The 12,874-nt window shown below is 35.9% G+C and overlaps 1 protein-coding gene across 5 annotated transcripts in view; it reads left to right on the forward strand.

The window, feature by feature from the left end:
• The window catches only part of SCAPER (S-phase cyclin A associated protein in the ER), a 539,898-nt gene that overhangs the window by 192,459 nt on the left and 334,565 nt on the right, over nt 1-12,874 (forward strand). For all 5 annotated transcript variants that reach the window (XM_036907601.2, XM_036907605.2, XM_036907603.2 and 2 more), the window contains 2 exons: nt 1,092-1,244; nt 1,796-1,903. In XM_036907601.2, the coding sequence (XP_036763496.2) occupies nt 1,092-1,244; nt 1,796-1,903 (261 nt within the window). The remainder of the gene's footprint in view (nt 1-1,091; nt 1,245-1,795; nt 1,904-12,874) is intronic.

Consider the following 12,874-nt stretch of genomic DNA (forward strand, 5'->3'; position numbering starts at 1 on the left):
AGAGGCTGTGTGAAGTTCTGTGCTAAAAATCTATTCAGCTTTTTTTTTTTTGAATTAACTATATTCCCTGTGTTGTACTTTCATTCCTGTGACTGATTTATTTTTATTTTAACTTTTCTATTAACTTATCATTGATATACAATCTTATGAATATTTCACATGGACAACATCATAGTTACTACATTCACCCATATCATCAAGTCCTCCCCCACATCCCATTGCAGCATGACTGATTTATTTTATGATTGAAAGTTTGTACTTCTTTATACCTTCACCTTTTTACCCATCACCCCACCCCCTCTCCTTTGGCAACTACCAGTCTGTTCTGTGTGTTTATGAGTCTGTTTCTGTTTTGTTTCTTTGTTCATTTTTGTTTTTTAGATTTCACATGTAAGTGAAATCATATGGGATTTGTCTTTCTCTGTCTGACTTATTTCACTTAGCATATAGCCCTCTAGATCCATCCATGTTGCCACAATGGTGAGACTTCAATCTTTAATATGACTAATATTCCATTGTGGTACAAGTATACCCCATCTTCTTTATCTATGCCTCTATCAATGGACACTTAGTTGCTTCCATATCATGCTATTATAAATGATGCTGCAGTAATCGTAGGAGTGCATATATCTTCTCAAATTAGTGATTTTATTTTCTTCAGGTAAATTCCTAGAAGTGGAATTACTAGGTTGTATGGTATTTCTATTTATAGTACTTGAGAAATCTCCATACTGCTTTTCATAGTGGCTGTACCAAAATTACATTCCCCCTAACAGCATACAAGGGTTCCCTTTGAAAACTTATTTGGCTTTAACTTACTGTTTTCCATATTGATTTGACCATCAGACCTCTTCCATAAAACACTTATTAATATCCCATTTTGTAGCTCCATGGAGCGCACTTTAGGCAGCACTACTTTGCATTTGGGAGTTTTTTAAGGGGTTTATGTAAATTGTTCTCATTGTTCAACTTAACACTGAATTATGACATTCTTCTGTTATTTAAGAATGTTTAATGGGAATATTATTTTTTCAAGTTTTCAGTATAATTTGAATAAGTTTTGGTATTTTCACACTTGACTTCATCTACAGCATGATGAAAGCATTCGAAGGCACATGGAACAGATTGAACAAAGAAAAGAAAAAGCTGCTGAATTAAGCAGTGGGCGACATGCAAATACTGATTATGCTCCCAAACTGACCCCTTATGAAAGAAAGAAGCAGTGTTCTCTCTGCAATGTCCTGGTAAGTTGTCATTATCAATATTGTGATGACTTATTATAATTTATTACTAAAGCTTATTCAACTATGGAAATATATTCACCTGGTCTTTGAAAACACATACAAAGGCATTTGCTGAGTACCATGGATTTCTTTCATGATTTTATGTAAAACAAGTGATACAAAAAAAATATCAGCATTTAGGAATAGGAGTGCCAAGTGCCAAAGCATGCAGTTACTGTTAAAATGGATGTATACCTGCTTAATGATAGCCCAACTCAGGATTTTTGGGTATTGGGATAAAAAAAAAAGCATCATTTTCAGTGTTGAAGCTTGAACCTTGGTACTTAAAGGAAATTATATCCTTTCAAGGTTGGCTGTGATGGCATATGCCTTACTTGACCATGTGTCTTCTAGAGAATTTTCAGAATTGTGTTTTAAAGAGAATATTTTTAAGCCTAATATGAAAATGCTAGAGTGATCTCAACTTGCATATAGCATACTGGATTGAATGTTAATATTAAAATTAAACATAATTATATGTTGATTAAATTGCTTTGATTTTATGCTTTTAGATCTCTTCAGAGGTATATCTGTTTAGCCACATTAAAGGAAAAAAACACCAGCAAACTGTGAGAGAAAACAGCAGCATCCAGGGGCGTGAACTTTCAGATGAAGAAGTGGTAAGCTTTACTTTTGTTTATTTACACATATTTATTGAATACTTAGTATGTTCCTTTTTATTATGAAGAATTCCATTTTCACATATATTTCTATAATTATTTAAAATTTAACATTTACTAGCTACTATAATATGGTATACAAATCTCATTTTAGTATACATACTAATTTAATAAGGATTATGGAATAAGAATGTAATATTTGTAAAATTTTAGTGCAAAAAAAGATTATGGCATTTTGATATTTGAGTAATAGAAAAAAGAATTTAGTAATATTCTATATTTCTTGGATAACAGTATAAATTTTTAGAATGCATTATTTATCTACCTGTAATTATTATTCGTGCAGAATTTAAATTTGTGTATTTTATAAACATTTTTCATTCAAGTATTATTGAGATGTGGATGACATTGTTAATCTATGGATTTGTTGATTCTATTTATAATGGTAAATTTCTAAGCTACCCAAACATGAGGAATTCCTATTTGTCAAACATCTCTTATAATGCCCGGGAGAGGTTATGGTGGTTCTTTGAGGGCAGTACCTGTGTGTAGATGCGCATGTATTTAGCTTTTTTTTTTTAGTACAACATGTAGTAGTAAAATATACCAATCTCAATTATATAGCTCAATAAATTTTTTCATAGGTTCCTCATATTAAAATGTAGTTCATTTCTTTGACCCCTGAAGTCTCCTTCTTAACAACCCCAGAAGGCTTTGTCCCAGTTATGCCCCACAAAAAACTCTAGATAACTAGTCTCTTGACTACTAGCCCTATCAGTTAGTCTTGATTGTTCTGTAATTCCATTTGAATGGTATCCTTCAGTATGTTCTTTTTGTGTCTGGCTTCTCTCATGTGTCCTGAGGTCTGTGAGGCTGATCCCTAATGCTGGTATGAAACTACAGTCCATCTCTTTTCTTAGTTTACTGTCAAAGCCCTCTAGGAAAAGACCATCAGAAATATATACATCTATAGTTGAGTAAAATTCGGTCTATTGATTTGTTGAAAGAAGGGAAAGCATGCATCATGGGGAGTTACGGAGCTTTCCGGTGAGGTTTTAGAAAGGATGGATGGGATTGGGACTTGTGCTGGGTGATGTGGAGACCAGTTCAAGGATGTGGGCCTTTGCTCTGGATTGGATTCCATCAGCAAATGGAGCCGATTCTGTAGTTGGTTCTACTAGGTAGGAAGACTGAAGCTCTTGTTTTCTCATAGGTTTCTGGATATGACCAGTGCTTGAGAGAAAATTGCACACAGTTGTCTGGGCTCATTTCTCTATGATTTCTTCCTTTTGAGGATTTCTGCCCCTCAAGTTTCAACCACTTTGACAGCTCTAAATCGAAATTCTGTCTCCTCTGCTAAGTAAGACTGCTGTTTTCAGTTTACAATCTTCTACCATGCCAAAAATTGGCAAAAGTCCTTAAGGAAAAGTCCTAGTAAATGTGGAGCTCACCTCAAATGTTTCCCTTTTAGGGATCTTGATCTCTCAAGCCCTGGTTGTGTTGGCTGTTCCTTAATGCCTTCAAATAGATGTTTTGTATATTCTGTGCAACTTGTGGAGTGGAAGATTAGTGTAAGCCAGTTCACTGGGTCTGGAATTGGAAATCTCTGAATATTTAATTCTCCTATATCCATTATTTGACATAATGCTGGGCATATAGTGAGGTATTTAATAAAAACTTATTGAGTTGAGCTGAAAGGTTGTAAAGAATGGCTTTAGGTACCATTAATAAAAAGTGAAATAAAAAAATGCAACTACTCATCTATTTAGTTTGCCTCAAATAATTTTTTCCTTTTACTCAAAATTAGATGGGTATTTTAAGAAAGAGTAGCATGGCATTTTTTTCAGTACAATCATTCATGTAATTATATCCACCCTCTTAAGTTTGCTGTCTAGAGCTAGAGTCACATGTATGTGTACTCCACTTTGAAAAAATCCTAACTTGCTTCCTTAATTAGAAGGTAATTATTTCTGCTATGAAGGAAACCCTTCCATTTATAAAAATTATTTGTAATTAAGTTCTCTTATTAAAACTAAATATTTATTTAAAAAATTTCTGGAGCACTGCTATTAACACGTATTATCTAAATTTTATGTTGTTGTCCATGAGAAAAGAAGGAAAGAGTATTTAACTCATGTACTTTAGAAGCAAAATGTACAATATTATCTAAATTTTTCAGCTTTCATAGCATAGTCTGATGTTTAGCTGAGTGGTTTGATTTTTAATTGATGTGTTCATTCTGTGTACAGTTTCAGTTTAAAAGAATTAAATTTTCTTTAAGTTCTCACTTAATTCATGTTGTTTTTCTTGGTTAAAACCTCTTCTTCCTGAAAACAATTGTGCAATGTAGCATATGAGGCAATTTTACTCGCATGGAAGTTTCACTTTTAATCAGTGAAGGTATCTATATTAAACATACTTGTTCTACTTAAAGTTATTACTTGTCATCTGTGATGTCTTTATATTATATACACCTTGTCTGTGGCCCTTCTTCTTTGACATACAAGATTTTATTTATACCAGTTCTGACCTAATAAAATTGTGCCTCTGACCTTATGCACTTGACATATCAGATAACTTACTCTTGATCTTTGACACATTTTCTTTTAAGCCGTTAAACATAATAGGTGGCTGCCCAGCAAGGAGGATTTCATTTTTTTGTGTTTTTGTTATAATTTGACCAGGAAATCTTTCTTGTGTTTCTTGAGACTTCACAAAAAGAGCTCTTAAGTTTTTGATGTTTTTTTCTCTTTCATCATTGTAGAATCCAAATGACAGAAGTATATGGTTTTTAAAAGTCAAAATAAATGCATGCTAGTTTAAATACATTCTGAAATTTAATTTTTTTCATGCATTGCTAGGGAATAATAAAGTATTAGTTATAATTAGAACTCTGACTTTTTTGTGTTTCTGATTTCACATTGTCTAAATAAGCTGATAGTGATTTTTGTGGAAGTTGCTTGAAGTACATTTAATCCTATATAGGAATGAAGTTAAAAAGTTTTGTTTTTGTTTTTTTAATTTGAATTCTTGTATTTCTGTGTTTGTGAGAGTCCTTGGCTTTAAAAGCATGTAAATTATACAAGCTGTGTTTGTTGCCCTGTGTACATAAAAACAGAGAAAGTAATAGTTTATTTTTATTTAATTCAGGGAAAGTATGGAAAAGACTTTTATGAGGATCGTAAATTATGATTTATTGGATGTTTACAACTAATTGTTATTTTTCAAATCCTACAATAGTATTCAACTTGCAAAAATTATGCTTGTTAGGTTATTGAAGAAAAAAATGAAAGTTTGAATTAGCAACAACATAAAGACATCACTGTATTTAATGAAATAAAAGCTAATTTCTTTGGCTAGAGTGTGCTTGACACTGAAAGGGAAGAAGTAGATGTCTCCCAGAATTGATGAGTGTTGGGGAAATAATAGATAATCCTAATAGATTAGTTTGTTTTCTTACCTTTGCTTTTACCTTATTTATAGAAGCAGGAGTATTTACTCTCTTTTTATAATCATGTTAGGAGAACATCTTCTTTGCCTTTCAACAGAAAAATCAAGTCAAATAAACAAACTAGACTCATTTAGAGTAAGTCTCTGTTCTTAATCCCAGTACTTCAGTTTGGTACACTTTAAGTTAGTTTGAGAAATAACCTAAAATAGAAATGTCTTACCCCTTCTTATAGGATATAGCTTCCATTACCTTCATTTTCTCTTTAATAGGAAGGAAACATTTTTATAGGGGTATGCATGATAGAGGTTGAGAACATGTACATGTATTCAGAATATAATTCACATACAAATATAATTGATTGTTAATTTATATATTACTTTTTCTAACTTGTAATTCTTAGAGTTGGTAAATTCACTCACATTATAACTAGGATGTGCAGAGAACATGTATCTATATAACCATAGCTTATTTAATCCCCTTCATTGTTTCAAGAAAAAAATTCTAACTAGGAAACAGTTTATTTTAAACCTGATCCAATAACTTAAGCATTTTCTCTAGTTCATACCCAGCCTCTTTTGAATGACAATCCTTGGTTCCCATCTACTTGCTTATCTCTTTAAGATGACATTTGTATGTATCAGAGGAAGAGTATGGCTTACACGATACCACAGTACAGGAAATGTTGGGATCTTACTATGTAATAATCTTTTCTGATTTCCAGGGTGAGCCCCTTATTTACCTGTTTAGTGTTCTCTGGGACACCAGTCCTGAAGAGTGTCTGATAACTCTTGATCTGGTCTGCCCACTTGGACAACGTTCTAGTGGAGCATCAGCCATTTATTACCTCTTCCTGATCAGACCACCCTCTTAGTCTTCTCTGCCTATGTATTTATGAGTCTTTGCCATAACCTCCATTCTGACCTCTGGCAGGCCTACTGGCATCAACCACAGGGTTCATGCCACGTAAGAACTAAGGGCATTTTGCAAAAGCTAAACTACAGAGCCTCCTCCTGATTGCATAGCTTGGCCATATTAATGGGCCACACACTATTTGGTGCTAGGGCAAGCTGGAGAGATAGTTCCTTTTCAGAATCAAAGTAACGCTTAGGCATTACGTAGTTATCACATTAATTTCCCTTAGGATAACACATTAAAAAATTTTTTTCCTCCTTCCATCTCTGAATTTCTTTTTGGCTAGAACAAGATAAAATTCAACCTCTACTTCTTTCTTATTCTAAACAAGTAACTAAGCCTTAAGATTGGTAAAGGAAACTTTCTCCATACTTTGGAGTAAATGTTATAATTTGAATCCTTTAGTATAGAAGGATTGACATGCTAAAGGGCAAGATATGTAAATTTATTAAATCCCAGAATATTAGCTTGGTTATAAACCTTTTCTCGTGCTTCATTTTTCTGTTTTTCATATCTAAAGTTGATTATTCTAGAGGGCTTTTCTCCTGTACTTATTTTAGAACAAGCTCTGATCACCTCTCTAGCTGGGTTGAGTTGGGTGAAGCCCATGTGCTGAGAAGATGGTGACCATGGTCTTGGGCTGTTATTCTGGTGACTGTTTTTCATGCTTCTTCTGATGTGACTTGGCCGTTGCACTTTCACTGAGAAGGATCACAGTCTCTTTTCTCTATTCACTTTCTTTTATTTTGGAGATAGTGATCATTTATCAATGATTCAAGACCAGAATCCTAAAAGAACTGTAACTTTCTTAAAATTTTTGCAGAGTCTGTGTCATTGGGTTGGCAAATTGCAACTCATAAAGTTCTCTTCCATGAATCTTTTAAACTATTGCTTTATTTTATTTTTTATTTCTATTTATTTTATTTTATATTGGTATCATTAATATACAATTACATGAGCAACATTGTGGTTCCTAGAGTCCCCCCATTGTCAAGTCCCCACCACAAGCCCCATTATAGTCACTGTCCATCAGCATAGTAAGATGCTGTAGAATCACTACTTCTCTTCTCTGTGCTATACTGCATTCCCTGTGCCCCACCACCACCACCTGACATTACGTGTCCTAATTGCAATGCCCCTTATTCCCCTTCGCCTCCCTTCCCACTATTCCTACCAAGTCCCTTTCCCTTTGGGAACTGTTAGTCCATTCTTGGGTTCTGTGAGTCTGCTGCTGTTTTGTTCCTTCAGTTTTTGCTTTGTTCTTATGCTCCACATGAGTGAAATCATTTGATACTTGTCTTTCTCCACCTGGCTTATTTCACTGAGCATAATACCCTCTAGCTCCATCCATGTTGTTGCAAATGGTAGGATTTGTTTTCTTCTTATGGCTGAATAATATTCCATTGTGTATATATACCACCTCTTCTTTATCCATCCATCTACTGATGGACACTTAGGTTGCTTCCATTTCTTGGCTATTGTAAATAGTGGTGCGATAAACATAGGGGTTCATCTGTCTTTTTCAAACTGGGCTGCTGCATTCTTAGGGTAAATTCCTAGAAGTGGAATTCCTGGGTCAAATGGTATTTCTATTTCTGGTTTCTTGAGGAACCTCCATACTGCTTTCCATAATGGTTGAACTAATTTACATTCCCACCAGTGGTGTAGGAGGGTTATCCTTTCTCCACATCTTCACCAATATTTGTTGTTGTTTGTCTTTTGGATGTTGGCCAACTGGTGTGAGGTGATATTGTGGTTTTAATTTGCATTTGTCTGATGATTACAAATGTGGAGCATCTTTCCATGTGCCTGCTGGCCATCTGAATTTCTTCTTTGGAGAAGTGTCTGTTCGGATCCTCTGCCCATATTCTAATTGGATTATTTGCTTTCTGTTTGTTGAGGCACTTGAGCTCTTTATGTATTTTGGATGTCAACCCTTATTGGATATGTCATTTATGAATATATTCTCCCATATAGTATGATGCCTTTTTGTTTGACTGATGGTGTCCTTTGCTGTACAGAAGCTTCTTAGTTTGATATAGCCCCACTTGTTCATTGTTGCTTTTGTTTCCCTTGCCCAGGGAGATATGTTCATGAAGAAGTGGCTCATGGTTATGTTGAAGAGGTTTTTGCCTATGCTTTTTTCTAACACTTTTATGGTTTCATGACTTACATTCAGGTCTTTGATCCATTTTGAGTTTACTTTTGTTTATGGAGTTAGACAGTAATCAAGTTTCATTCACTTACATGTAGCTGTCCAGTTTTGCCAATACCAGCTATTGAAGAGGCTCTCATTTCCCCATTATATATCCATGGCTCCTTTATCATATATTAATTGACCATATATGCTTTGGTTAATATCTGGACTCTCTATTCTGTTCCACTGGTCTGTGGGTCTGTTCTTGTGCCAGTACCAAATTGTCTTGTTTACTGTGGCTTTGATGTAGAGCTTGAAGTTGGGGGACATAATCTTCCCTGCTTTATTATTCCTTCTCAGGATTGCTTTGGCTGTTTGGGGTCTTTTGTGGTTCTATATGAATATTGAACTATTTGCTCTAGTTCGTTGAAGAATGCTGTTGGTATTTTGATAGGCATTGCATTGCATCTGTAGATTGCTTTAGGCAGGATGGCCATTTTGACAATATTAATTCTTCCTATCCACAAGCATGGGATTTGTTTCCATTTATTGGTATCTTCTTTAATTTACTCATGAGTGTCTTGTAGTTTTCAGAGTATAGGTCTTTCACTTCCTTTCTTAGGTTTATTCTTTGGTAATTCAATCTTTTTGATGCAATTGAGAATGGAATTGTTTTCCTGATTTCTCTTTCTGCTAGTTCATTGTTAATGTATAGGAATGCAACAGATTTCTGTGTATTAATTTTGTATCCCACAAGTTTGCTGAATTCAGATATTATGTGTAGTAGTTTTTCAGTGAATTCTTTAGGTTTTTTTATGTACGGTATCATGTCATCTGCAAACAGTGACAGTTTGACTTCTTCCTTACCAATATGGATGCCTTTTATTTCTTTGTGTTGTCTGATTGTCATGGCTAGAACCTCCAATAGTATGTTGAATAGAAGTGGGGAGAGTGGGTATCCTTGTCTTGTTCCAGATCTTAGAGGAAAAGCTTTCAGTATGTTAAGTATGATGTTTGCTGTGGGTTTGTCATATATGGCCTTTATTATGTTGAGGTATTTGCCCCTGTATACCCATTTTGTTGAGAGTTTTTATCATGAATGGATGTTGAATTTTGTCAAATGCTTTTTCAGCATCTATGGTGATGGTCATGTGGTTTTTGTTCTTCTTTTTGTTGATGTGGATGATGATGATGGATTTCCAAATGTTGTACCATCCTTGCATCCCTGCGATGAATCTGACTTGATCATGATGTATGATGCTCTTGTTGTATTTTTGAATTTGGTTTGCTAATATTTTTTCATCTATGTTCATCAGGGATATTGGTCTGTAGTTATCTTTTCTTGTGGTGTCTTTGCCTGGTTTTGGAATTAGAGTGATGTTGGCTTCATAGAATAAATTTGGAAGTATTCCCTCCTCTTCTATTGTTTGGAAAACTTCTATATGTCTGATAAAATTCAGCTGTCAGTCCATCTGGTCCGGGTGTTTTGTTCTTGGGTAGTTTTTTGAGTACCAATTCAATTTAATTGCTGGTAATTAGTCTGTTTAGATTTTCTGTTTTTTCCTGGGTCAGTCTTGGAAGGTTTTATTTTTCTAGAAAGTTGTCTATTTCTTCTAGGTTATCTAGTTTGTTAGCGGATAGCTTTTCAAGTATTCTCTAATAATTCCTTGTATTTCTGTGGAGTCCATTGTGACTTTTCCTTTCTCATTTCTGATTATTTTTATGTGTGTTGAGTCTCTTATTTTCTAAATGTGTCTGGCTAGAGGTTTATCTATTTTGTTTATTTTCTCAAAGAACCAGCTCTTGGTTTCATTACCATTTTCTTCTGTTTTATTCTTCTCAATTTTATTTATTTCATCTCTGATCTTTATTATGTCTTTTCTTCTAATACTGGGCCTCATTTGTTCTTTTCTTTCCAGTTTCAGTAATTGTGAATTTGGACTATTCATTTGGGATTGTTCTTCCTTTCTTTAAGTAGGCCTGGATTGCTATATACTTTCCTCTTACAACTGCCTTCACTGCATTCCACAGAAGTTGGGGTGTATGCTGTTGTCTTCATTTGTTTCTATGTATTGCTTGATCTCTGTTTTAATTTGGTCTTTGATCCATTGATTATTTAGAAGCATGTTGTTAAGCTTCCAAGCGTTTGTGGGCCTTTTTTTTTTTGTACAATTTATTTCTACTATTTTTTATGTACTGTTTCCTCCTTTAGTTCTGTTAGTATTTCTTTCACATGTGTAGTTGCTCCTGTGTTGGGTGCCTAGATATTTTTAATGGTTATGTCCTCTCGTTAGACTGACCCCTTTATCATTATGTAATGTGCTTTTTTGTCTCTTGTGACTTTCTTTGTTTTGAAGTCTATTTTGTCTGATACAAGTACTGCAACTCCTGCTTTTTTCTCCCTATTGTTTGTATGAAATATCTTTTTCCATGCCTTCACTCTTAGTCTGTGTATGTCTTTGGGTTTGAAGTGAGTCTAGATGGGCCTTGCTTTTTTATCCATTCTGTAACTCTGGGTCTTTTGATTGGTGCATTCTGTCCTTTTACTTTTAGGGTGATTATCGATAGATATGTACTTATTGCCATTGCAGGGTTTGGATTTGTGGTTACCAAAGGTTCAAGGGCAGCTTCTTTACTATCTAACCATCGAACTTAACTGACTTATTGCGCTATTATAAACACAGTCTGATGATTATTTCTCTCCCTTCTTTTTCTTCCTCCTCCTCTCTTTATATGTTAGGTGTTTTATTCTGTACTTTTGTTGTTTCCCTTCATTTACTTAGTGGATAGCTGATTTTATTTTGCAATTATTATTTATTTGGTCTTCTTCTTTTGCTCTGGTTTTATTTTCTCTGGTGCTAGCAGTTTATGCTATGGCATACTTCCATCTAGAGCAGTCCCTTTAAAATACCTTTAGAGATGGTTTGTTGGAGATAAATTTCCTCAACTTTTGCTTATCTGGTATTGTTTAATCCTTCCTTCAAATTTTAATGATAGTCTTGCTGGATTGAGTATTCTTGGTTCAAGGCTCTTTTCTTTCATTGCGTTTAATACATCATGCCATTTCCTTCTGGCCTGTAAGGTTTCTGCTAAGAAGTCTGATGATAACCTGATAGATTTTTCTTTGTAAGTGATCTTTTCCCCTCCTCTGGCTGCTGTTCATACTCTGTCCTTGTCTTTAATCTTTGTCATTTTAATTGTTATATGTCTTGTTATTCTCCTACTTGGGTACCTTGTTTTCGGAGAACTGTGGACTTCCATGGCCTGAGATACTATTTCCTTCTCCAGATTGGGAAAGTTTTCAGGAAGTATTTCTTCAAAGACACTTTCTATCCCATTTCCTCTCTCTTCTTCTGGTAGCCCTATAATATGAATATTGTTCCATTTGGATTGGTCATACAATTCTCTTAATGTTCTTTCATTGCTAGAGATTCTTTTTTCTCTGTCTGCCTCAGCTTCTCTGTATTCCTGTTCTCTGATTTCTATTCCATTAACAGTCTCTTGCACCTCATCCAGTCTGCTCTTAAATCCTTCCATTGTTTGTTTCATTTCTTTTATCTCCCTCATGAATTCATTCCTTATCTCTTACATAATTCTCTGTAGCTCCATCAACGTGCTTATGACTTTTATTTTGAATTCTTTCTCTGGAACATTGGTGATTTCAGTCTCACCAAGCCCTCTTTGTCGTGTTTGAGAGACTTTGGTTTCAACAAGGTTCTTTTGCCTTTTCATGTTGTGGGAGTGGTTGCCAGCGAGTGGTGTGTGTGTCAGCTAAGAGAACAATGTCTCTTCCTACTTGCCGGTCGCCTTACCTGTTGCCACTGTTTGTGCCGGTTAAGCGCTCACAGCAAGGAGCCTCTGGATTAATCCCCTAGTCTGCCGTGGGTGTTGTGGCCCTCGGGATGGCCTAGGGCATGGGTGGGGATCACAGGCCGGCAGCACATGTGTCTGCCACAAGGAGAAGGCCCCTTCGTGATTCCCAATTCCCGCGCCCATCTCCTCTGTGTTGGTCAACCACGCACAGGGAACAGCCTCTGGTTTAATTCCCTAAGCTGCTGTGGGCGGGGCAGCCCTCAGGATGGCCTTGGGCAGTTGCGGGGGTCACATGCCAGCAGTGCATGTTGAGCCTCAAGGACAAGGCCCCTTTGTGCCTCCTGGTCTCTGAGCCCATCTCTTCTGTTTGTGCCGGTCAGTCAAATGCAGGGAGCAGCCTTTAGGTTAATCCCCTGAGCTGCCATGTGCGGGGCGAGCCTTGGAATGGCCTAGGGTGTTGGCAGATGTTTCAGGTGCATGGCGTGTTTTCTGCCACGAGAACAAAGCCCCGTTGTGCTTCCCATACTCTGCGCCCGTGTCCCGTTTGTTCCGGTCAACTGCGTGCAGGGAGCAGCCTCTGGGTCCGGGCCGTTTAGCCACGCACAGGGAGAATCCTCCTTGTTAAGCTGTATGGTTGCTGTAGGCAGGCTGTTCTCCG

This window comes from Manis pentadactyla, chromosome 11 (genome assembly GCF_030020395.1).
Source record: "Manis pentadactyla isolate mManPen7 chromosome 11, mManPen7.hap1, whole genome shotgun sequence".
NCBI classification, from domain to species: Eukaryota; Metazoa; Chordata; class Mammalia; order Pholidota; family Manidae; genus Manis; species Manis pentadactyla.